Raw genomic sequence first — 27,662 nt, 5'->3', positions numbered from 1 at the left:
AAGTCTTTTCGACAACTTTCAAAATATTTAAGATAAGCTACAAATTTGCTGAGGATCATCTCAAAATACTCGTGAAAGCAAAATTCATAAAAATATTTCACTTTTAAGGTGATTAATCTGTGAAAACATGGTATCAAAAGAAAGAGCATATCGTCACGGTTGTGCTATCTTATGACAAGCGGCATTTTGCATATTTCGCGAAAAACGATTTTTAAAGTCGGAATTAAAGTTTCTATATAGAAACTTATAAACGGTATAAACAATTCAAAGAAGACAATTGGTGCTTCTATCTATTCTGTATTAATCTCGCAAATATTACGAAGAGCAGTCGACTATGTTACGAGTTTGTGCTATAAATGTAAACAAAAGTCACACTCACACGTGTCATAGGTGTGTACTGATGACAAAATTTCTATGGCGTGTCATAATCGTGCATGGAAAATTTCCCAAAAAAAATCATCAATTATTAACTGTTATTCATATCTTTGGCTTCATTTGGTCTATAAACAATGAGTGATATGCATTTGAAGGAAATGAGTCAGGGAATCATGAAAAAAATAGTTATATTACAGTGTTGCCAAATATGCTATATTTCCGGTTTAAAACATAAATTGCATTTTTCTCACGATTCGTGCATTTTTGTTTTGAAAATGATTATGCCATTGTGTTTCTCAGATAGTTTGATCCAATCTCCAGTCACAGTCATTTGAAGCAAAAAATTAAAAATTTCTCAGCACGTTTCTCGCTATATCTCAGTAACCAAGCAGAATGTAGAACTTTGTAGAGATTTTTTAGACAAGTGATGTGGCATATCTAACTCAGTTTGCCCCAAAATGGCGTTTGTCGTAACATAGCACAACAGCGACGATATTGCATCAATTGAATTCTCCCAAGATACTATTGGTCGAAAATTTGCCATTTTGGCGTTAAAAACTAATTGTTTGTTTTTCGTTTTATATCTAGGTATGTTTTAGAAAACGGTAAAAAATCATCGTCGTCATTTGATGTTAACCGTTATGTGTCCGACAGGGTACCCGGGTATCTTTTCATATTTTAATCTTGAAAATACAAGTGTTCTTCCCCAAGCATGATATTGCTACTTAGTAACATCTTAGAACATCACTAAGCACAGCTTTTGGGGAATGATGCGGGGAACGGGGGTATGGGGAAGGGCTCCTGGATTTTTTTTTTACCCCGTATCAGGCCGACAACGGTACCCGGATACCTGCCAGTTGAAAAGCTCACATGGAGCTCATCTAATTTTAGACTCGTTGAAAACGTACCGGATGAATTCATCTGGTTTCCGGGAATTCCGTATTTCCGTAGAAATGTTCCAGTATTGATATACTATTTGTGAATTTCAATGGAATATTAGCAATATTGGTATCAAAATTCTTGGAAATGCCTCGGAAGACTGTATCTCATGGTTTTAGAACCATTTGGTAATTTGACCCCGGAACGGACATTCCGGAGCAAGTTCCCATGGGACCGTGAGTGGCCGTTCTGAGAATACATTGCCGTATGGTTTTTTAACGTTAAATAACAGACTTCTGCGACAATTTCACGAATTTGGATACTTATATTGCTAGAATTTTATTAAAAGTTTTAAATCATATCTGGTACGGGAACATCCCTCCCAAAATCCGAATTACCGGGTACCGGATGCATTTACCCGTTTCAATTTTGTAGATTCTAAAAGTGAATAAGTTTATTAATCCAAATGCCATAGTTATTGGCTTTTTAATTTGCGGAAACCCGTGACTGACCTAGCACTACAAATCTAATCAGTTGTTGTCACATTTTGGAAATTTTTTCACCTTTATGCATTCATCGCAGAATTCGTTAAAATCGGGATTTGATGCGTAATCGTACACTTTGTAATTCCGAAACCGGAAATCGGATACATTAGAAATTCAATAGCAGCTGTTAGGAACGTTGTACCCTTCATTTAAGACCGAGTTTGTGAAAATAGCCATCTTTGAGAAAAGTCAGCGAGATTTTTGGTCACATACACACACAGAGACGCACACACAAACATACAAACACACGGGTATTTGCCGTACTCGACGAACTTAATTGAATGGCATATGACACTCGGCCCTCCGTGCCACGGAAAATCGATTTTCAGTGCAATTGCTATACCTTTCTATTGAGAAAACCAAAAATCTTTTGAACTTGAGTTTGAGCACGTGAGATTAATCCTTGTATAAGAAAAGTGTTAGGCCCTCGAATGAGTTGATAAGATTCAATTTGATGCCAGGGAAGAAAACAAAAACTGCGCTGAGCGGCAACAATCTATTAGAGCGTCACAATTTATGTTCGTAAAATAGTTCACAAAACCATAAAATACTGCCGATCAGTTACACTTTCATGATCTAATTCATCTTCCCACGGAACACCGCGCTAAAAAAATCCGATAGTACGCTCAAGAATATCACGGTAACGCGAGTTGAAATTACGAAAATATTGACCACGGTCCCGAAATTATGAACATAAATCAAATTATTCAGACAGGAAAAACCAGATAACAAACTCGTGAATAAAATATCACGATAACGTACATAAAATTTACAAAAATTTTGAATAAGCTCTCGAAACCATGAAAATAAATCACATTGCTCTCCACGAAAAATTCGAATCATAATAAAAATAAAATATTACGAAAACATGAAGAAAAGTTACTCAAAATCGAGACTAAGATCCTGGAATCATGAACATTAATCGTATTACTCTACCAGTAAATCCGATAGTAAATGCATTATAATCAAAATCAAAACATTGTGGAAACACTCATAATTTCATTAATAAGGCTTGTAAACTGCACGAAATGAGGTTTAATCCCTATTTTGCGAATAGGATAAATTTGGTTTGAGGCCAAAATGATATACTCGATCAGCAGCACATAATAAAAAGATTGCAAAGCTATATCTCACGTTGTTACTTGTTAGAATATTCGGTTACTAACTAGAACAAATTTACGTCACAGCTTACTACCAAACTTGTTTTCTGTTATAATTTTGTTTTAGCATTCTGATCGGGCAGCCCATAGGACATTGATATTTTGTATAATCCGCTGAAGTGAGTGCGTGAGTCAGAAGAGCTTCATACTTCATTATCATAATGCAATATAAATATTCTCTTACAAGCCAATTCATTTAACTAATTTACACTTCTACAGTAACAAAAATGATGCAATATTAACATACCTTCCTTTGATTCTCTCCGGCAGATCCGCAAAAACTCAAAACTACTGTACGGCAAACGAACGGTCCTAGCGAATGGGCGGCGGAAATCCATTCCACCCGCCAGCAACTCGGACAGCTTTCAGTCGTACGGAAGCACACCGACGCTGTCCGGTGACAACCGCAAAACGCTGGAAGAGGAAATCGTTGGACTGCGGCAGCTGCTGAATACTCGCGATGAAGAAATTAGCAAACTAAAGCGAGAGATCGATAAACTAAAAGTAAGTGTCACGTGGAGTCATTATCGCACCGATAAGGCGACCAATTTGGGCAGGGATTGATGAATATTTGATTTTTAAATGCACCGTAAACTGGTCGGATGCTTTTAACAGAACGATGCTAAAACCTATTCTTAGAAGAGTGTCGTTGCAATGTCTTTTGAAGCACCGAGGATAAGTTAATTATTTTTTAAAGTGGTTGATTTTGGCAGTATTGTGATTAGTAATGAAAATTGAGCCTTAATCACGTATTTGAGGTTACTTTGACCAGCAAAGGTGCTTTTACCGCCGGAAAGAATATTACGCGCGCCATAGGGGATGCACCAAAATTTACTGAAGAGAAACAGCGTAATTCTAAAACTGACCAGCAACTACCTTGAATCACCCTCGCAATTACACCGATGGAGTCAATCATACACTGTCACTTGTCAAGGTCTACTAGTGGCGGCTAGAGGCACGCGACTTCATACAAGTCGCGTGCCAGGAATGAATAATTTCAAAATGATTAAAGTTGAGTTTTACGACTGTTAGTTCACTGACGTTGTTTTACTTTCGATTCTCTTCCTGCTTCATTAGAGCGTCCTCCAGCAAACAACAACAACCAGCATGCATCTGCCACAGCAGGAGAATTCGACGTCGGCGCTCAACGCTAAAATTCATCATGTTGTCGAGGGCGATCTGCTGTCCAGTATTCAGACCAACTACGTTATGGCCGGACAGCAGCTGCCCATGTCGGAACTGTATCGTATCTCCGGGAAGGGTTTCAATTTGGTTCATTCCAACAACGATAGCAATGGCACAAGTGGTTCTCCGAGCAGTACCTTTAACTACAACAAAAACAAGGGAGCCACGCTGATGGCAATGAAGAAGCAGGGTGTCTCCGGGGAAAGCTGCGAACTGATGGGCAACCCGTCTGATATTAAGATTCCTAAATACGAAAAGGATTATAGGTGAGATTTGAATCAATCAATTATCGAAGTATTTTCTTTTATAGTTAATTAATTTCCCAAACGTAGCGCTAAACAGCTCATCAAGGACGCAATTTTGGAGAATGATTTCTTCAAAAACATCGATTCGCTGCAAATTCGCGAAATTGTTGATTCGATGTACAGTCGCGAGTACCACAGTGGCGAGTACGTGATCCACGAGGGTCAGGCGGGATCCCACCTGTACGTTTCGGCCGCTGGAGAGTTTGAGGTGCTGAAAGATGGTCGGTTTCTAGGATTGATGGGTCCCGGGAAGGCGTTCGGAGAGCTGGCTATTCTGTACAATTGCACCCGGACGGCTTCGATTAGAGGTAGGAAAGATTGAGGGAAGGGATTTGTGACAATAACACTTTTTGATGGTTTGATTTTATTAAAACAGTTTTGTGTGATTCCCGAGTATGGGTTCTGGATCGACGGGTTTTTCAGCAGATTATGATGCGAACCGGAATGCAGCGGATTGAGGAAAATGTAAACTTTCTGCGGTCGGTGCCGCTGTTGAAGAATCTAAGCAACGATGTACTTACCAAAATTGCTGACGTGTTAGAAGTGGTGAGTGGTTTTTTTTATTTCATTTAAATTTAAGTCATTCCCAGCTTCAAATATTACCGAGTTGTACCAATAGAGATCTTAATTTTTTTCAAACATGACGGTATGACTACACACACAGTCCGTACCATAATCCACAAATGCTCTAAAACATGGTTTTTATACAATATCGATCGGACCGCAACGATGGTGTTTTTAGGAATGGAACCCATTTCAAACAAAAAGCAATTGATGTGATTGTGGATCACTAGCATGGGGTTTTATGGGCTTCTCATTTGCTCGAATTCACAGAACATCAATATACTTATACAACTAATTTTGTAGATTAAAGCATTTTTCTCCCTAGAAGTTTGCTCAGAAACACAAATAGTGTTTGTTTTGTTGGAGCTAGTGTCAATTCAGCGCTAGCTTAGTCCTGTCACACAAATGACGATTTGATGATGGGGGAGGGGGGTGTTAAAAATCACTCAAAAAATGCTACGTCATTTATGGATCATCCCTTTAGAAGTTGGTTTTTGGCGGACGGGTTGCGCAACACTAGTACACCTACAGGGTGATTGATCATTTTCGCTGCAAAGTCTTTCACATGCTGCGCAAACGGTACATCCGGATCAAATGATGATTTGATGATTGATTTGATTACTGTTAGCTCTATGCTATATTTCACCCTAAGGAGGAAAATTTGGTAAAAACCAAAATTTCTCGCTAGGGTGAAAATTTGTTGGTAAAAACCAGTCTTTGTACAGGGCACAAATCCTTATTTCATACTGTGTTGCGTTTCGGCTTCGCCTCATCAGAAACCAACACTAACTTATTGTCGGAATAGATTAGCGCCGGCTTGACGCAAATCCCTTAAAACTAAAACACACTTTGTGTTTCAATCGAACGACTGATCAAACGTGATGTCCCGTTCGAGCAGAAGTTCAGTTTATGCCGATGAGACACATTGAAACCAAAACTTGTCTTGGCTTAGCAGGCCTATGCGAAAGCACTATGCTATATTTCACCCTAAGGAGGAACATTTGGTAAAAAACTGTTAGTTGTCTTAGTTGTGTTGCTGTGTTGTAGGTTACTTTGTGTTGTTATTTGGTAATATCCAAACTATCAGTAGAGACAGCCTCGAACAAGTTCGAAGACTCATCTGTTGGATTATCACAGGTTACGAAGATCTGCAAAAGCAAAAAAGTGTGGTGTAGGTGTGTTTCTCCATAAATGATATTACCACAAATGGTTATTTAGAGGGTAACATCCTCCGTTGTGATTTGTTACCAATACACTCTCAGTCTGCGGTTATGCACTCCTTCGCAATGAATCACTGACTAATTTATTCAATGAACGATGAAATTCAATGGATTCACTTTCGTATTTTTACTACTTTTTGTGCCTAAAGGTTTGGAACATTTTCCCAGGTTTTAGAGCTAATTTAATATGGAATTTAAAATGAAATCATAGCTCAATTTGTGTTCATTAAACATAAGTTGAAATTATTCCTTAAACAGAGGGATTTCATGACCAAAAAATCTGATCATTGCTGATTCGAACAAAACTTAGGCACAAATCCCCGACTATGTACGGGAAACGTGCCATTTGAGCCAATATATTCTGATTCCTGATTCCTGCCGACCAAAAAATCTGACCATTGCTGATTCGAACAAAACTTTGCAGTTGTTTTCGATTTATAAATTTCTATAATCTGGCAATTAGAACATTTTGACACATGAGCACTTTTTCAAAAGGGCGTAGAAGTTTTTGTTTTTTTCTTTCAAAAAAATGTTGTTTAAAACCTTATTTTGTACAACAAAACTGTCCGAGAATAAGTTAAAAAAATAGTAGTACTGAAAATAGTTGAGTTTTGTTTTACTTTTTAACGACATTCAATTAGATAGAGATTACTGAGTAGGGAGAGTTATGAAAATTTAGAGCCATAGTACTCAAGTGAGAGCAAGGTTGTGAAATATACAGATCGGAAAACTAGAAGTGGCAGGGTCATTAGAAACAGCATCAAAATCTTACGGACTACTCTTTTGTCTTCTGCTGGCAGGGATCGAGCTTAGGCAGCATTACGAATCGCTCAAGTCTACCAACATGTCTCACGGCAAAGACAGACTTATCTCTCCTTACTATGAGAACCGACAAAAGAGAAGTCACGCAAGATCACCACGGATAACCTGTCGACGCGTCACAGCATCAATGAAATGCTGCTGTTCATCTCTGATTTGCCTTTCGAATGCCGGGATAGATTTTTATTTGACTATTGCCATTGCGTGACTTAAGGTGGTGGTTGTGAGTAGCGGGTAGCGGATTTGCTACTGTGTGTAAGGTGAAGGCTGTGAATCGTCGACAGGCTTCCATGACTTCTCGTTTGTCGGTTCTCATGGTAAAGAGAAACAAGTCTGTCTTTGTTGTGTGACATGTTGGTAGACTTGAGCGACTCACAGTAGTGCTGCTTAATGTTGACTCCTGCCAGCAGAAGACAAAAGATTAGTTCGCAAGATTTTAAGCCTGTTTCTAACGACATGTATAACTTATCAGTTAAAGTTTTCTAACAATAACTTTAAACATGTTTTTTTTCAATTTGTTGCGAATGGTCAGAAAAGGTTCAACTTTATCAGAGGATATGAAAATGTCATTTCAAATCAAAATACATTTAACGAAAGTTTTTCGTGTTTTTCCATCAACATCATCATCAACAATCAAATGTTTATCGTTTTTATCACGGAAGATTTTTTTCAGTGTATTCGGATCATGGAGAAGCTACCAATAAGAAATTTTACAATATTGTTTCAAACCATATTATTTGCATTCAAGAATAGGGGAACATGGGGAGATTGGACCAGGTTTTCAGTTAAACCTACGTAAATCTCTAAAAAATTCACTCCTCCAAAACTTATTTAAATGTAATGTGCAAAAGTTTTTCTTTAGAATTGCATGATTTTTTTTCTGAATTGTTAATTTACATTTTCAAAAGTTATAAAAGACTTGACCAAGGCTTGATAAATAGAATTTTGAATCATCAGAACAAAAATAATGGCACAAAACATGCTGTAATCATTTTTTTCATATTATCGGGGTTTTTAATAATAAGAAACAATACAAAACGATTGTATTTCATGAATTTTGATTTTTTTAATGCATTTTCTTTTTGGGATTAACTATGCTGATTACATTGCATGTTCATATATCACGAAATCAGCCGTATAACTGTAAATATTTGACTAGTACTATAAAGATATAGACTGGAGTTAAAGGTGAGATTTTTTGATTAACATTAACAGTAGGTCCAACAGAATAGTAAATATCAGAAATTATATATCTTTCTTCAGCTTATTGCCACTTGGTCAAGTCTACCCATAAAATCTTGGTTAAGTCTTAGTTCTTAAGTTCAATGCCATGTCAATTTTATAAATAACTATTCCAATATTCCGATAATTTAACTGCAGTTCTATAAAAAGATTAATTATGATCTAGTAGACATGTCCATACAAAGTTTGATAAAAAATCAAATCATTTAACGCAAATTCATGAATTACGGAATATTTTCTATGCGGAAAGGATTTTTCACTCCAAACTTTTAGAATTACCTTATGAGATCAAAACAACTATAAAACACACAAAAAAAATTAGGAACCAAATAGAACACGATATTGAAAATTGTTGAATCTCGCACTTGGTCAAGTCTCCCCATGTTCCCTTGCATCTTTCTTACAGTATTTGTATTTTAAATCAAAATGTTCATATCAAAAAAATTTCCAAACTATAGCCGTCTTCAAGAGGTTCTAAATTTTGTTTCCATAATTTGTTCGTGTTAATCCATAAAGAACATTCAGTTTTTCAAAATGCGTATAAAATTTGTATATTTGAGGTTATGTAGATCACGACTCCAACATAAAATTTTCTGTTACTTTTCTTCTAACATTAAGGCGATATTGTAAGCCATTTGAAAGGTACATGAAAAAAAAACAAAAATATGATAAAACTATACAGTTTAAACATCATACTCTGTATATTAGAGTGGCTTTTTCAGCACAGCACTTTTTGAGTTTCTTTTTAGAGCGAGTAAAGGCGCTATAACCTGGCTTATTAGCCATGACAGGGCTAAATACCTCTGTCCCATCCCAGGAACCAAAGGAGTGACATTAACCCTCTTAGCAAAGTCACTCCCAACGATTTATTAGACCCCCATCAAATTGAAACGGTTGTGTACGGTTGTCCACGTTTCTTCCTTATTCAGGTTTCAAAATAATCCGTTGATTAAATTATTCATTAATTGAATAATTTGATTGCCGTATAATTTTGAATCATCTTTATTTTGTACGCTGCACAGTTGGCCTGGCCGCTTTAATGCTTGTGTCATATTCAATATGTGCCACAAATATTAATAATAACAAGAAAAATTGTGCACGAACGTCTGCAATTTTCCAGGATCCCTACATGTATTGGCTGTGTATGTGTAGACTAGACTAGACTAGACTAGACAGCACTTTTTGAGTTTCTTTTGTAGTCCCAAATGCATGTGCAAAATTTGGGAGCAGTCGGTTGCTTTCCGGGTTTGCGCATTGCATTCAAGGTTTGTATGGGATTTTAAATGGGAAAATCAATTATTTTGCATTTATGTTAATAAAGATTGCTATTTCACTCAACATGAAAAACCAGTTTTATAAAACTATAGTTTAAACCTTGGTTGACAACTTTGTCCAAAACGGTTACTGGCTACAAGTTTTCAAAAAATAGTTAATATCGATTTTAAAACTGTTAATTCAATCCAAATGCAGAAATTCATTATTTCTTCCAACACTGTCAGTACGCCACCGACACCGATACTTTAAACTGAAATAAGTGAGAAATACTCCATACAAAATACCATACAAACTGCGCAATGCTCAAACCAGGGAAGCAACCAATCGCTACCAAATTTTGCACAGGCATTTGGTACCACAAAAGGAATTCAAAAAGTGCTGTGCCCGCTAGTTTGAATCATTTTGGAGTTTTCCCATACAACCGACTGTACATGAATCAAATATTCATTGTTTCTCGAAGTTTTGTTCCCAACATCGCCTAGATGTTAAAAGAAAATTTTATGTTAAAAATTTATTTCTCTTGATGGAAAAACGATTAATGATTGTTTTTGTTGAAACAAAATTTACAATATCTCGGAAACTTTTAGATTTTTCATAATTTTCGTTATTTGCGCTTTCCTTTGAAATAGCATTTAGAATCGTATTCAAAAAGAAAATTGAATTTTTACAGCAAATAGTAGGAATTTTGTTTATGAATTGAAAAGTAGTAAATGTGATGATCTTATTTGTTGTAGACAACATGAGTCAATGGATTTATGAGTAATCCATGTATTTTAACAATAAAACCAATGTTAATTTGTAAATGCGGATTTTTTCCATTTTCTGTAAAAAAATGCAAAATGATTGTTAGCCCCTGTTTGGACGCCTGCCATTCAAGCAGTGTTTTCGTTTTTTGAAACTAGCGTCAATTCGGCGAGCTTGTTTAATCATGACACTAAGTCAGTGTCGGATTCTGATGAGATGAAGGCGAAACGAAAATTCCATAACTATTTTAACCATAGTGGTTCCGTACAAATTGAAAAGTGTCAAGGCATAGTGAAAGAGCAGAATTTCAAGGGTTTTACTTTTGTAGATTTGTCCGTTATCGATCCCAAATGTGATAAAAACCTGAATCATTTTGCTACATCTGCAGAACGCTTGCCAGACGCAGATTTGTTGGCGCTACGGTTCGGTCCCTTCCGAACTTTGTATATTTATAGTCCAAAACACTCATAGTTTTTTCTCCAAATAAAATGAAATTTGAACCGAAATATTTGTGCGACGCTTGAATTGTTTCAACGCCATGCTGACCTTGCTGTAATGCGTTGCCTGCCGCTAGTATCATTTGGCATGATATGAGGCATTGGAATATAGATAAAATAACGACTTTCAATTCAAATTTCTGCCATTTTTAGCAACGCACTGAAATTACAAATATTTTTTTTCGAACTCTAAAGTTAGTATGGATTGTATCCATCCTCAGTGCGAGGTCTTCAAAATTCCCGGGCGCCTGGCCCAGTGTGCCCATGCGTAACGACGGTACTGTTTATACATTGATATCACTTGAAGCAGATTCTACGAATATGTTTAGCAGCTACATACAAAAGTTAGACACCGTCTCCAATAATGGGACGTCCACCTTATTCGCAATTAACACTTTTTAATTAAATTTACATTAAGTAGTTAGTGGTTACAGATGTTCCATCGTTTTCCAGTCAGGTAGCGAAAAACATTCTAAATATCAAGATGAATCAACGAAATATAGAAATACTCGTCACTGGAACAGCCAAAAAACTTCCACACATGGGCAAGAAAATTAGATCTACGAGCATACTTAGTCACTGATGTTGATATTTTTGACAGTTGCCATGGTTGGTTCATAAGGGTTTGTGTACTGTTCAGGAATCAGAATATATTGGCTTAAATGGCTCATTCCCCGTATGTAGTCGGGGAGTTGTGCCTCAGTTGATCTTAGAAATTAAAAATTTTATTTTTCCGAAACGTGTTGGAAACGTGGATTTTACCGCCCCACAAAAGCGTACGCCGATGTCGCCTTTTTAAGGTCAGCTCAGATATGAAGGAACGCGACACCGATTTCCCTATTGTACTAACAAATCAAACCGTTTTCGGTTGTGTGCTAAACTCTGGGCGCTATCAATGTCGATGAAACGATGATTACCAGAGTTTCTGCTCGGTTTCAATCGTTTTTCAATCCGGAACTCGACGGATTCCCTTATGTTTTGTGACTCTGCTTCTTGCGGTTTTTCAGATCATCAAGCATCTCTTGCCAGTGGCTTTCTTTCATATTTTTGGAAATCTGCGAACATGTTTCCAATAAGCAAGACATGAATAACTATCGTGCAATAAATTCATCGGGCTAGTAATATCGCTTCTATTAGAAAAAGATTATCGTCGGATGAAACAATGAAATGGTTTCTATGACCCATAAATATACCAAAATACGGTTTTTATATGAGAGCTACAGCCAACGGTAAGAGTGTTTTCATGGGTTGAACCCATTTCAAACAGACCATGAGCATTGAGGTATTATGTGCTTTCCGTTTGTCCGAGATAGCTGTCGAAAAGAAAATGTTGGCATTTTCTTCGTCTCTCTGGTCGCCTTATTGATCAGTCCATTTTCTGTTTTCGCCACGAAATTTTTCGAATTGTTCCTCCACGTCAGGTTCAGCCGGAATTTTTCAATGCGATGCAGCTGGGGAACGCTCCATCTCCTCCAGCGACTGCTTAGCATAACGTGCTGAGGCCAGATCCGGCCAGAACACGACATCGTCCTTCGATACTACATCTACAAACTCACGCTGCGCTGCCATCACCGGGACTCCCGTTATACAGTACTACGGAAGCCTCCGAGCACTTCGACGTAGTCGCGCTACCAGCCAGCGACCAGTTCAACCATCCCAGCCTTGCGTTCGGAGGTCTTCCGAACTCCCTCCTCAGGCGAGTATGCTGCTTTAAATGATACTCCGCTTCCTTTAGCACATCGTCGCATACAACACATGATTTCCAGCCCTTCTTGCTTACCCTCACTTTCTACGACTACGATATTATCGTTCTCTTCCAAACCTGGCTATGTGATGATATATTAAACGCTTAGCTATCGACGAACTACGCAATCTACCGATGCGATCGCATCCACTCTTCTACTACTCATCTAAGCCGCGGAGGTGGTGTTCTTATAGCGATAAAGAAAAACCTAACTGGAACTATACTAAAGGCCGAACTTAATATGTTTGCTGCATTTATCGGATACCAGCGATAACAGCGATCTTGACATGTACAACTTTCACTCCTCTGCGGTCCAAAATATTCTTAAGAAGACCAACCGCCAAGACAATGTACTTGTTGTAGGCGATTACAACCTCCCTCATCTTCGGTGGATTTTCGATGACGATCTCAAGGGCTACATTCCTAAAAATGCAACATCGGCTATCACGGAAACGCTGGTCGCTGGTGGTTTGTATGAAATCTGCTCTCTTAGCAATGTGAATGGACGGACCCTTGATTTACCCTTCGTCAACGACACGGACGTGTTTGAACTGACTGAAAGTAGACTCTCACCATAAACCCTTCGTTCTAAGATTTGACACGCGTTCTGATGGTAGTGACGCTTTTAATGCAATCAACGACGATCTAAACTTTGACTTTACTCGACGCAACCTTGATGAAGTCTCAATGGCCATTGGTGCAGTCAATTGACGAGATATGCTGGATAAAAAAGATTTAGATCAGCCAGTTCTGCATTCTACGAGTCAATATAGGAGATTCTTCGCCGCAATGTTGTTAAAAACGTGTCAGCAGAAAAGCAGATTATAAGTTTCCGTGGTGGAATATCGATCAACCTTCGAAATAATCCCTCGACATTCTTGACGTTGCTGTTTTGAAACTGGAGTGATTAGGTTTTTTTGGATGGGTAACCAGATGGCTGCATTCCTACCTCTCCGAGCGATCCGCTTTCGTTAGTACCGCACGTTCGAAACGCCAATCAGTGTGCCTCAAGGAAGTCACCTTGGGTCACTGATCTTTCTCTTATTCATCAACGATCTCTGCACCCGCATCAATTCTGGAAAACTACTGTACGCTGATGATATGAAAATCTTTAATTAAATTGCTTCAGTACTCGACTCTGCTGTGCTTCAAGATGATCTATACAAAATACTACTTACATGCAGATCAACGTCGATAAATGTATGGTGATAAGTTTCGGGCGCTTGGCTATTGTAAGGCGTTGCGAATATACCCTTTAAGCCTGTGTCATCATCCGTGACTTGGTAATGTTGTTCGACAGAAACCTTTGCTTCGCCGACCACTGTAACAACGGCGAAGGCTTTTGCAACACTAGGCTTTCTGAAACGGAACATAGTTGGTTACTACGCGCCGAAATCTATATACTGCGCACTGGTCCGGAGCACCTTAGAGTACGCAGTTGGACCGTGTTCAGAGAAGCTTTGTATGATTTGCTCTCAAAAAACTGTCTTGGAACGACCCTATTCGCCTTCCGCCGTATAATAATAGATGCTAGATTTGCCAACGTTAGAGTCTCGCCGCACTTTCTTGCAAACAATGTTCATCTACAATGTGTTATCGAGCAATATTGACTGTCCCGACATTCTTTGTAGGATCAATTTGTTTGTTCCTCCTCGTGGTATAAGGAATCGTCCACCTCTGTTGAATCCTAAACACCGTAGAGCTTATGGGCAGAATAATCAGGTGGGCAGATGTCGTAGTAAACTCAACGAAATTACTTTAGCTTATGACAGGCCCGTAGCCAGGATTTTGTTTCGGGAGGGGCTTAAAAATTATTACACAAATGTATTAATTCTGATGACTTGAAATAATCACTGGAAACTGAACGTAATTATGAAAAGTTCTTAGTGAAAAAAATTCCGAAACTAAGACAATAGACACTAAAAACCCTAATAATATGTTGTCTGTTACAAGAAAGGCCATAGTGCATCGACGAATTAAATTTGATTATTTTTAATTTACAAATTAGAAATTTCTCTAGTTACAAAAATGAATATTTAAGAGGCCAAAGTATTTAGGGCTGCTTGAAAATGCTACGCTGCATGCTACGCTGCTTGAAAGTGCTACACCTTTACAATTTGTAGATGACGCTAAATTGGAATGAGTAAAAAATATCCAAAAATCCGTCTCACGAAACTTTACACGCATTTGCTGATCAGGAGAACGAAACCAACGTCAAGGTTGTCCCAATGAATAGGAATATATCAGTGTGAAATCAAAGTTTACCGTTGCAAAGAATGTCCGAACAAAGTGAATGTTGAAATTAGCTTCAAATATTCTGATAAGGCAGGCGATTTGTAGGTGCAGAAAATAGGTGCAACTCCTATTTTCATGATCAGGCGTCTTTCTACTATTACTAGTTCTGTGACTTCATCCGAAGTTTGCGTTAACTCGACTTTATGAAATTTTCAATTTAAATGATACTGATCATGTCATAATCAAAACAATCCTGAGAAAAACACATGTTTTTCATTTGACTCTCATAGGGAATGGGTTAAAGACTATCTTCTACAATATTATCAGGCAACTCAGAGTAACTATCTTTTTATCTATTTAAGTAGATTCTTTTTAGGTACTTTTTATATCATTGTACTTACGAATTAAAAATATCGTAGACTGATTTTCCTAGATCCCTGAAACTATAGTAAAAGTCAAAATGTAAAGTGAGTGCAAAAAACTACTGATTTCACTACAAAGCAAGAATACCTTAGCTCTATTGACTTTTAACAATTTTACAAAACCGTTGTAACTTGAGAAGATTACCTAGATTAACTAAATATTATATTTGAACATTTGAAGGTTTTATTTCGGAATTCGTGGGTTTTTTGACAATGTCAAATATATATTTCAACGATTTAATCTACTAATACTACTACCCAGAATTTAATCTACTGAACGAAACTGCTCAGAATTTATTCACTAATCGAAAGAAAATTACTTAGCACTGATTAGTCAATGCTTCTAATTTACGTAAAATTTGGTAAATATAACATTGATGACACCACCAAAATAACTAAAAACTATAAACATAGATAATAATTTCAGCATCACTTGCTTCCTACACATGAAAGAGAACACATCGCACTTGCATCTAATTTGCCGAAGAGGCTTTCTTTTAGAGTTGTCTGGTTTTAAATTACAGCAAATTATTCTTTTCTTGTGAAACTTTTGCAAAACTTTTTGTCAATTCATTAAACAAATATGTGAACACTAATCTGTTCAGTAATACGTTTGTTTATGAATAAAAATAATTAGCTCTTGATTTTTTTTTTTCAATCATCATCAAGATTGGAACAGATTTATGATTTCTTGAAGATAGTTGTAATGTTTGTCTGATTGCATGTTTGTTTTACCACTATTTGGGAAAAAGTTTAAAGTTGTTGTACCTAACGCAACGAAGACGAAATGAGAAGATCAGAGCGCAATTCGGAAAGAACTCGCGTTGAGTGTATAGTAAAGATAGAAGAGTGATCTTGAGTCGATTTCGATTGGTTGATTTTTTCCTCTCTTTTCTCTCTTTTTTAAGATTATCTCTCTCATTTTATTCCATGGCGAGCAAAAATGGAACGAAAGACTGTCACATACTGAAGACATGAAATCAAAACTCATCCCAACTTATTGGCTTATAGAATCAGTCAGTCCCAACATTTTAGTCCCTCTTCGTGATTGCCTATTGTTTTACAACTTTTTGCCCGGTCCACTTTTAATAGAATTTTCTTTTAAACGTTTGCTGCAGATATCACGGATTTACGGATTAACAGTGTATTAGTGCGGAACGAATACCTCGTAACAATGAAATGAAGCGACAATAAAAATGGTATTGCGTTAAAATGACGCGAAACAAAAATTTTCTTCTCGGCTCAATCGTTCTCAGACAAATTGAAATACTTTTTATGTAGCACAGTACAGAGAACAGAGTGTACAGTGTGCACTGACCTAATACAGAAATTCAAAATTGTGTGCAATTCAAAAACTTATCATTTAAAAATAACAAACGGGGTCGTGGGTCTTTTATAGATTTCCTTATGTAAACAATAAAAATAATATAACGAGTTTAAATGGTTGTCCTGCAGATCTCGCGCAAGCGCTTAGACATTGCACGTGGAAACCTGTTTACGAGGCGAGGAAATGTTTTTTTCCTCGCCAACTATGTCTTGGGGGGGGAGTTGTTCATTTCTATCTCGCTATTAGACATTTCCGTGTCATCATCGTAGTTGCTGCCTTTATGTTCGCGAATATCTTCCTTGCTTCTCGCCCTCAATAATTGCCCTTCCAAATAGATTCAGTTTCTCCCAAATGACATTAATCTGCGAGTAAGCGGTATCCGATCTTGTAGCGGAACATTCATTTTCTCATCGTCCATATACAGAAAGATCTTAATTAAAGCATTGTCACACACAACCTTGTGCTTTACATTGTGCGAAATGAATGGTTTCGTCTGGGCTAATTTGTTGAGCGCTAAATGCCTGACATGGTAGAACTCGATAAAGGCGGCTTCCGAAAGTCTAATCTCCATTTAGACCTTCAAGAAATGTTCGACATTATGAATGCTCTGTCCTATGCGAATCATCAATAATTTTATAATCACCGTATTTGGCTGGAGCACCAATTCTTGCTTCTACTACTCCCTAATCTCGACAGATTACTACAGCTACAATTAAAGTAACAGTTTCTTGTATTCTTCAGAGAAGGCACACAATATAAAAGTTACTGTTTTTGTCGTTCGCTTCGCACTCGAGCAAAAGCATAAAGCACACTGAATTTCGTGACCATTGGCTTCGGTGGTTAGAAATAGCCTTCTTCAACTTTTTCTCAATAATTTGTTCAAATCAAATGAGCAACAAATTTTGTTAAAAGTCGCCGGTTTTTTAAATTTATTTTTGAAAAATTTTGGGAGGGGCTTTAGCCCCCTAGCCCCCCCCCCCCTCTGGCTACGTGCCTGGTTTATGACCTCCATACCACTAAGTCTAGTTATAAGTTAGCAATAAAAAAAAATTAATATTGACATTAACAATAGTATTAAGAGATTACTCGGTATATGCCGAAGACAAAATAAATAAATAAATAAATAATTGGTTTAACCCTTTCATGCCCAACTTTTTACTAGTGCATGTAGGGTTTCAAAACTATTTTTCCTTCAAAACGGTGGGATCAAGAATCACGAAAAGCCTTTTTTTCAGAAAGATAGATGTTTCCCTTGCAGTGTTTGAAGCTGCTCAATTTTTACCTTCTAATGCTCAATGCAATTCTTCTAGAATATTTACAATAGTCCAATTATGTGTCAAATGTAGCCAAAGACAGTCTAAATTAATAAGTTTTATCAGTTTTCAAAAATATTGCAACATAACGAAGATATATGAAAAATTCATTTTCCGTCATCAACATAAACTGTCCCAGGCAGCACTGCTACATCGGAATTCAATCAGACTAATTGCAATAACTTCAGTTCTAGAGCTGATCCTTGCAACTGTTAATACTCAAATGAAAGGCAATAGTCACATATATTAGCCTTACTTGTTTTTGTGAAGAAATCTTGCCTCAAACAAAAGTTATAGCTGTTTAAAATCGTTGTTGTCCACAAACAACATGGGCATGAATGGGTTAATGAAGGCCCCAACACCCAGCAAGCACCTCGTGCTTGACCGGCATTGACATTGATGCTCTTATTTTTCTTCAGGAGCGCCAGGAATATGTATATGGGCATTTTGCTGTATCCGGCCGACGCAGAGTGCGCCACGATGACGAACTTCTTCGATGCCAGGGTTGAGCAATACAATGCGACGATACAATGGTGGATCCATCATTAGGTGGCAGGTTATTCGCTTGAAAAATGCAAGCCATACCTAATCAAAAATCAGCATGGCTTCACGTCTGAACGTAGAACAAAGACTAACCTGCCATGTTTAGTATCCTACATAACAAGGAGTATGGTAGTCTTAACAGATCTAGATAATGGTTTTCAATGGAGACTGTTAGGCATTCATATTTACTTTTACATCAAGAATAGCCCAGGGAAGCTACTTGGGATCGTTGATGTTTCTGCTTTACTTCAGTGGCATGCATTTAATACTGAAGACAGCCCTCCGGTCCTTCGTAGATGATCTCAAAATATTTTCTTTCGTCCGCTCAATTGAGGATCGCAGATTCCTCTAACAATATCTTGAAATTTTCGCTGATATAAGTGTAGCAAGAACCACGTTTGTGTAAATCCAAAGAAGTGCTCGGTGATAAAGTCAGAGACTAATTGAGACGGCGGACTAACGAGTTTTCCGTGGCACAACTAACTCAGGTAGTACTAGATGGTCCCTCGAAATGTCGTTGATTATCGAGGATGCTTTGCTTTTCTTTATCACTTGTTTTTATTTTTCCTGCTGGGCGCTCTGTTGTTTACGGCGCAGTGAGAAAGTTTGTTGTAGAGCTGCTTTTTATGGAACTAACAGAGCTTTTTATGGAACTAACGGTTTCCAATTGCGATTCACACGCCCCGCAAACGATTTTCAGTCAACTTTCCCAGAACCATCCCTAAGTAAAGGTTGATGAATTCTGGACAATTTTTGTTTTTCAAAATATTTTAAAACAATATGCGAAACATGCAAAGGTTTCATAGTTTTCAAACAACAGTGGCTTGTCATTATAACCGGGAGAGGAAACAACACAGTGGCCGAAACAGTAAAAGAAATAAAATCCAAAAACGAAGTTGTGCGAAATCTTACGATGCTAATCTGTCTGGGCCCTGAAAGATATCAAACTGGTCGGATTGAGTGTTGCTTCACCTGTGGTTGAAAAACTAAAAGGTGTTGCGTAGATGAAAAACGGAGACATTTTTGAATGTAAACAACAGATGCATCCAACGATCAATAAATAATACCTGCTACCAACTTTGCAAGCTCGATGCAAAGATTGGTTTGTCAAGGTTGACAGAAATGAAGGGACCGTGATACTTCTACGACTTCTGAAGATCTAGAACACAGTGTACCACAGAATTTTGAGTGTTTTTTCGTCAGTTGGTAGTCTCTATTAGTCTCTGATAGAGCTCCTAGAGATCCCAAAAAATGAATGCTGCAAATCTAGGGAGAATTTCGACTGTTTTTACTCTACTGATATGGTCACCCTATTCCACGGTATAAACCAAACCATGGCTTGGCAGTCCCTGTGGTAAATCTTGGCAATGATGGTCTTTGAAAACGATGCCAGTTTGACAGCATTTAAAATCAAAAGACAGCAACTCCATAATTTGTGGATACTATCGACATGCCAAAACTTCAAAAGTAATTGTAGACACCAACCCTATTTTTGGTGGTGTTCCAAAATGGAGGTAGCAATAGAAAATTCCAAAATCCTTTCTATGTATTTGTTTCGAATTTTTTTTTATTACTTCCCTTTGACTATTTTTCGCTATTCGATGGGGCGGCTAAATATCTACTGAAATTTCATATTTTTTATTACTTTAATACCAAAAATGAATTTTATTTTTTCTATATTTGATGAAGATAAGTTAAATATATCGGATAAGACTGAAAGTAAGCCAAATAAGCGGAAGAAATGCAGGGTGCGGCTAAACGAATTTCGATCACAGAATGTTTAGAGTGGTGATAATTGATTCTAAGTGGTGGCTAAAATTAAAATCTAGGTACGAAAATTAAAACCTCTAATATTGTTATTCATGCGTAAAATTATGTCGGATGTGTGAAATGGATATTGGGTGTGTATCTCACGAGCGATTATTGTGAAAAAATAAGAAATTTTGATTTTATTGCCATTTATGGTTCATGTGTTTTATTTATTCATCAAATTAATTTAATTCATTTAGCTTACGATTTTGAATCATTTCATGTGCTTTTACAAATTTCTATAATTTACCAATATATGAAATGATTACACTGAATTTTGAATAAGTTGAGTACCAACTACACCGGTGTAGTGCATTGTCAAAACCGGAAATGTCGTTAGACACACTAGTGCGTTATGTACCGAAATCGTATCGCAGTAGGTGGTTAAAAATTTAAAACACGAAAATATGAAGCACCTCTTTAAAAATCGAATCGGTACCTTGCCGGGACAGATCCGATTATGGGGCAGTTGTTCTCCGGTTATCTAGAACAAAAATGCAAAGTACAAAGTACATCATTACTTTCTTTTCTTATCTCGTGAAGGAATTCTACCCAGCTGGAGCGTACATCATCCGTCAAGGAGCAGCTGGCGACACATTCTTCCTAATCAGCCAGGGTACTGTGAAGGTCACGCAGCGTTTACCAGGTATGCACTAACAAGCCACTTTTGGACAGTCTCATTAATGTCGTAAAGTATACCTGCATAGTAACCCGCAATTAACCAAAATAACCCTCTCTCTCGCCACAATTCGGTTCCCCTTTACCACCCACCACGCTCACACGCCACTCAACCACGCGTAGGGTGTGCCGTCGAGGAGGAGATAAGAATTCTCGGTCGCGGCGAGTACTTTGGCGAGAAGGCTCTCATCAAGGAGGACAAACGAACGGCAAACATTATTGCCATGTCGCCGGGAGTGGAGTGTCTCACGCTGGATCGAGAGTCCTTCACCAAACACATCGGAGATCTGTGCGAGCTGCACGAAAAAGACTACGGTGATGCCGAGCGGGTGTTGGCTTTCCGCAATTTGGAGAATAATTTGCCCGCGTTGGACGCGGTTAAACCGGGTTAGTTTGATTATATTTGCCTATTTGGAAATTGTATTAGAGGTTTGTTTTGTTCGCTCTAGAATTGTTGGACGTGGAACTTTCCGATCTGGAGATAGTGGGGACATTGGGCGTTGGTGGCTTCGGTCGGGTTGAACTGGTTAAATTGGAGCGCAATGGGGTTATTCAAGTGTACGCGCTCAAGTGTATGAAGAAGAAACATATCGTGGATACTCGACAGCAGGAGCACGTGTATAGCGAGCGGAAAATCATGCTGGCCTGTCACAGTCCCTTCATCTGCCGATTATATCGGACGTATCGAAACGACAGGTGCGTTTACATGTTGCTGGAGGCCTGCATGGGCGGTGAGGTTTGGACAATTCTTCGAGATCGATCGTACTTCGATGATGGAACGGCTAAATTCATCGTCGGGTGTGTGTTGAAGGCGTTTGAATTCTTACACGCTAGGGGGATCGTGTACCGAGATCTGAAACCGGAAAATCTGCTGCTGGATTCGAAGGGATACGTGAAATTGGTGAGTGATTTACTTGCTAGTGTGAGAGATGATTGGTTTAATACTTTTTTCTTCTTTTTAGGTGGATTTTGGATTCGCAAAATTTATCGGATACAGCAGTAAGACGTGGACGTTCTGTGGAACCCCCGAATATGTTGCACCTGAGATAGTTTTGAATAAGGGACACGATCGGTCAGTTGATTACTGGGCACTGGGAGTGCTGATACATGAACTACTGACAGGAATGTGAGTATTACATTAATAGGTTCGGGGTTGCGTACAAGGCAATCGATTTAACAACTACAATATGCCCGTCCCCGCTCAGCTATGCTTCTAAGAACTAATCCCAATAATTAAATATTAATTCTTCAATAGGGCTAATGAGATTTTTGTACACAAAGGTTTCAGCTTGAAAAAAAAACATTTTTTTTGTGAATTTTTTAGAACTTTGCGTGAAGCAAATTTATCAAAACTTTTGTACATTATAGTGAATCATTTCAATAACATGCTGTAATTTTTCTATGCAAAAATATCGACAAACGACTCGGTGACGAAGCTTTTTGTACAACATCTCTGGAATAACAAGATTTGCGGTGTTACCTGCCATTCCAAAATTACTTAACCGATTTCTTTCAAACTTTGCATACACATTCTATGTTAAAAATACCTAACACTACGTTGAGATTTTGAGATAAATTTTCAATTAAGGGAGTTTTTTACTCATTCAATTAAAAATTACTATTTTTCATGAACAATTTTTTCACGATTTCCGCCATGTCACTACCAAATCGATTTTCTGTACGTGAACTAGTTTACAACTTTAAGAATATTATTCATAAAACCAAAGGGTAACTCATGATGTTGTTCATAGATTTGGAAACATTAATTCACAAAATTAAAACATTCTGAATATTTTTTCGTGAACTAGTTCACGAGACTCGGAATTTTATTCATGAATTCCTCCAATCCTCGTGAAATAATTCATGATTCCTAATATATTAGTCACGATCCAATACCTGTGCTCGTGAAAATCAGGAAATATTGTTCATGTATCCGTGAACTGGTTCATGATACTTAACATAATAGTCACGACTTGCCATTCGTAATCGTGAAATGGTTCATGAAATCATAAAGTATTAACACTGTGAATTGGTTCATGATCCCTAGTATAAGTCTGACGATTCGTGCTCGTCAAATAATTTACAAAATATGAAATATTGTTCATAGATTCGTGAACTAGTTCGAGATGAAGGCAACGCTCGCGAAAAAAATCGATAACACACACTCCATCCATCACACGCAATCTCGTCGGTGCTGCTGTACTGCACTGAATTTTGTTTTGTTAATTTTTTTCTCCGCTGCTATAAATAGCTCATGACCAGAAATTTCTTGTAAAAAAATCCTAGATTCCTAGATTAGAGTCGACAAACATCTATTCGCTAAAAACACCTCTTTACAACCCGCATCATGACGACATGTACTTGCTGAGTAGTAAAAATGGCATATACACGCTGCACACTAATGATGAGTGAGATAATATCGTTTGGGTCCCCGCCGCCGGGCCGGTATTTCAGCATCGACATTGACGCCTTTTGCTTTGTACCACTTTCCCGCTGTTTTATTCTGTTTGTATGTGTTGGGAACTAAGCCTTACTAAAAAACGGGTGGCATCTGAACCGGAACCGACTAACATCTATTCGTTAAAACGCCTACTTACACCATAGGCCATAGCGACACATGATGGGTAGCTGTTGGAATGAGCTATATAAACTTCTCATCATTGTAGCAGCGATCACATGCGGGATAGCATGGAGACGTTAGTATGTGTTCTTCACGTTTTCTCTGCACTGTGTAGCCAACGTGTAGAAATAATATTTGTTTTTGTTTTGAAAACTTCAGACACGGTTTCCGCCATGCCACTACCAAATCGATTTTCTTTACGTGAACTAGTTCACAGCTTAATGAATGTTATTCACAAGTCCAAAGGTTAACTCATGATGTTGTTCATAGATTTAGGAACATTAGTTCACAAAATCAAAACATCATGGATATTTTCTCGTGAACCGGATCACGAAACTCGGAATTTTATTCATGAATCCCTTCAATCCTCGTGAACTAATTCATGATTCCTAATATATTAGTCACGATCCAATATCCGTGCTCGTGAAATAGTGCAATATTTTTCATGTATTCGTGAGCTGGTTCATGATTCCTAGTATAATAGTCACGACGGACCATGTGTGTCCGTAAAATAAATCACAAAATTATAAAATATTTTTCATGTGTACGTGAATTAGTTCATGAATCCTAGTATAATAGTCATGGCTTACCATTCATGCTCGTGAAATAGTTGCTTGCTCATGTATTCGTGAACTGTTTTATGATACCTAACATAATAGTCACGACTTACCATTTGTGATCGTGAAGTAGTTCACGAAATCATAAAATATTATTCATGTATTTGTGAATTGCTTCATATTTTCTAGTATACGTTTGACAATTCTACTACTGATATCTTGAACATGAGTCACATTACGCCACCTGTCAAATTGAAAAGTAAGCTCTATAATAAAATATCAGGATAACGTGAACAGAAATTACGAAAATCGTGACAAAGATCTTGAAATCATGAACATAAATCACACTTTTCGTTACAAAAATGTCAAAATTTGTAACTAAGATCCGGAAATCAAGAACATAAATGAACATAAATCTCTACTCGTGACTAAACAATCACGACAACGTAAATAGAAATCACGAAAATCATGACAAAGTTCTATTGAGAAAGGTAAAAACGAAATTTTAATGTGGTACTGAAAAATTTTCGACGCTCCGTGCTGCAACTGGACGCACACAATCATTAATAAAATTTTCGTGAGTTAATAATAAGGACTATTTTACATCTCCAGTGTTGTAATTCTGCGAAAGACAATCTCACAATATCAAATTACCGTATAATAGTGACTCCATATACAAGATATTGAGAGTGCGGCATTTCTCCTGACGCGTCATCTCTCTCTCGAAATTACCCTATACCAAACACCCTGTACACAGATCCATGCATACATATGGTCAAGGTTTCTGTCTGTCACGTTACATTTTTACGCATATTTCATAAGATAAGTCAGCAAAAACAATAAAACCATTTTCTATCACAACTGCACATTATTAAGGTTACTAAACCGCACATTTTTTCTACAGAAAGTTTTTTTCTATCATGAACCGTTTTCACTTTATTGTCATTTTGATACGTGTGTCACGTTACACAATTTTCGCAGTTAGTTTGGAGGTTGCCCGACTAAATAGAAAAAGTCTGTTCCGTTGGCCCCCAAATTTGCATGAAAACAGTTTTAAGTTGAAGCTTGGAAAGCAAGGAAGAGTTTGTAATATAGTTTTCCTGAAGAAAAACTTTGTTTTCGATTTTATGGAGTACTCTCAATGATCTGTCACGTTACAACCAGAATCTGTCACGTTACAGTTCTGCATTTTCATTGAAGCAAGGATATCAAGACAATCGTACACAAATCATCCTTAATCTAGGAACTGAGTATTAACGAGAAATTTCATGTTTATTTTGAAAAACATATTGGTTTTGATGAACAAACGTGAAAAACTTTTGAAAAGGTCGTAATTTCACGAAGTAACATATTAAGTCGAAAGAAAACCCAAAATAACTTGAAAACATCTGCATTTTGAAGGATAATTTTTCGTGAACATTTTGAATTGAAAACCCATTTTAAAATACATTCTATAACTAAACTATTTAAAGAAAAAAATTAAATAAAAATTCAAAATTAAAAGAATTATTGAAATATGTTAAAACTTTTTATTGTTATTTTCTCTACGATGCAATTATATTTTCAAGTTTTTTATTTGCTATTAAATTTTAAACGTGTTATGTTTTTTGCGTTTGGTATTTGTGAGTAATTTATTAAAAAGGCGTATTTTCACTACTAGATATTTTTGTTGAAAAAAAAATCAAAATATTTCGAAAAAATATTCTTCAGAGCATTTTGCATCGAAATTATATTTAGCATTAATATTGTATAGGAAAATTATATTTATGACTGGCAAATACTAAGAAATTTGGGAAAATACTTGAAGCTAAAAATGTTTTCTTACTAATAACTTCCTAATAGTGCAATTATAGTTTCATCAGTTTACAGGCTTTCGTTAACAAAAAAACATTGTTTTTCTGTTATTGTATTTTCATTTTTTTTTGTTTTTTTTTAACAATCTATTTGTATTTATAACATTTTTTTGCTTTTTTTTGAAAAGTTTCACCAAAAAATATTCACACAGAACAATTAATTCCCTAGAGCTCGCTAACATATAGTATTGCTGCACAAATGGCGATTTTCGAAAAATATATGTTGAAAGTAGTGCATTCAAGATCCCATACGCCCTTTTTAAATATTACTCTTGAATAAAAAATGTTTGTTTAATATTGAAAAATACTTAGTGTCCCATATACATGAAATGTAAAAGGTTTCATCAGAATCAAAGATGGTCACCAATATTGACGCAATTGAATCAAACTTGATAGAATTGCTTTACAGCAGAAAAAATCTGTCACGTTACATAAGATAAACTGTGTTTTCTTAAAAATTAATAAAACTTTAAAGTTTTCACAGCACAGTTTCAAAAAGTAGACTCAAAGTAGTAAGAAAAAATGCAGGTTAGACATTGTATGCATGCTGTTGGTGTGGTCCATAAAACTTTTTTGAATTTTTGATCTGTCACGTTACAAGTTATTTGGTTTCTATTACTTCACAACTGAAAATAAGCAATAATCCATATTCATCAAAAATTTTCAAGCAATATCATCAAATTTAAATTAGACTACGATAGAAAAATGTGCTTGCAAGCAAAAAGTTGAAAATATGGATTTTGTTTACCTTTTTATCTCCTTACTGTCTTTTAGTCACTTTCAGGTCATGCAAGTAGCATCAACAAACTTTCATAAATGACAGACATGAAATTTTTTTCTGGGATGACCATTCATATTTTTTAGTATTAGAGGTTATATACATACGGAAAACAAACAGTTTGACGCAAAATTTGATAAAAAATAATTTCGCCTGTGGTTGCCACTTTCGGCGCCTTGACCATATGTATATGGATATATAAGCGTGATATAATCGAAACATTACTGTATCTATAAATGTGTCGACCACAAGTATAGTTTGTCTGCTTAGAATAATTATTTTGACATTGAAAATGTTTTACTACACTATCTGGGACTGGGTGTCATTTTAAAATTTAAAATTAAACGATGTCAATTTTTCGCGTCACTATTTTGAACTCTAATATCTCAGTCTTTTATGGATAGATTCCGTTTTTTACCACCAAACAATTCGGAATTAATTGAAATTTTGTTCTATTGCAATATAGTGTATGTATTTCAATAGCACACCATTGAACATTAGACTGCACAGTGGCTCAAAACAGCGTTTTGAGGTACTTAATTCATTTGAGTCAAAACTGCCCATATTAGCGATTTCACATATTCTACAATGTTTGTTTATGTAAAAAGCGCCATCTTTTGGTAATATTTTTTTTTTTTTTAAATTGATCATAGTAGGCTTGTTAATGCAAAAAATCAGAAATAAAAAAGTTATAACTAAAAATAAGAAATGAAGGAGTTCACCATAGAGAACTTCTCATAACTCGATTACTATGAGCGACAGAGACAACATATCTTCTGCAAAATGTATAAAAATACTCTTCTCTACAACTTTGTCGAAGACATCCAAGCGCTATCTCTTTCGGTTCAAAAGTTAAATTTTCTGTAGCCTACTATGATCAATTTAAAAAAAAAATAATATTACCAAAAGATGGCGCTTTTTACACGCACAAACATTGTAGCATACGTGGAATCGCTAATATGGACAGTTTTGA

General features: G+C 36.7%; 1 protein-coding gene across 1 annotated transcript in view; it reads left to right on the top strand.

Moving 5' to 3' along the window:
- LOC131683327 (cGMP-dependent protein kinase, isozyme 1) overlaps positions 1–27,662 on the top strand; it is a 118,697-nt gene that overhangs the window by 81,913 nt on the left and 9,122 nt on the right. Inside the window, exons 3-10 of the mRNA XM_058965205.1 lie at positions 3,230–3,463; positions 4,037–4,410; positions 4,477–4,757; positions 4,826–4,995; positions 20,747–20,849; positions 21,005–21,268; positions 21,331–21,782; positions 21,844–22,007. Coding sequence (XP_058821188.1) covers positions 3,230–3,463; positions 4,037–4,410; positions 4,477–4,757; positions 4,826–4,995; positions 20,747–20,849; positions 21,005–21,268; positions 21,331–21,782; positions 21,844–22,007 — 2,042 coding nt within the window. The remainder of the gene's footprint in view (positions 1–3,229; positions 3,464–4,036; positions 4,411–4,476; positions 4,758–4,825; positions 4,996–20,746; positions 20,850–21,004; positions 21,269–21,330; positions 21,783–21,843; positions 22,008–27,662) is intronic.

The sequence above is a fragment of the Topomyia yanbarensis genome, chromosome 2 (assembly GCF_030247195.1).
Source record: "Topomyia yanbarensis strain Yona2022 chromosome 2, ASM3024719v1, whole genome shotgun sequence".
NCBI classification, from domain to species: domain Eukaryota; kingdom Metazoa; phylum Arthropoda; class Insecta; order Diptera; family Culicidae; genus Topomyia; species Topomyia yanbarensis.
This window is presented reverse-complemented; position numbering and strand designations above follow the sequence as displayed.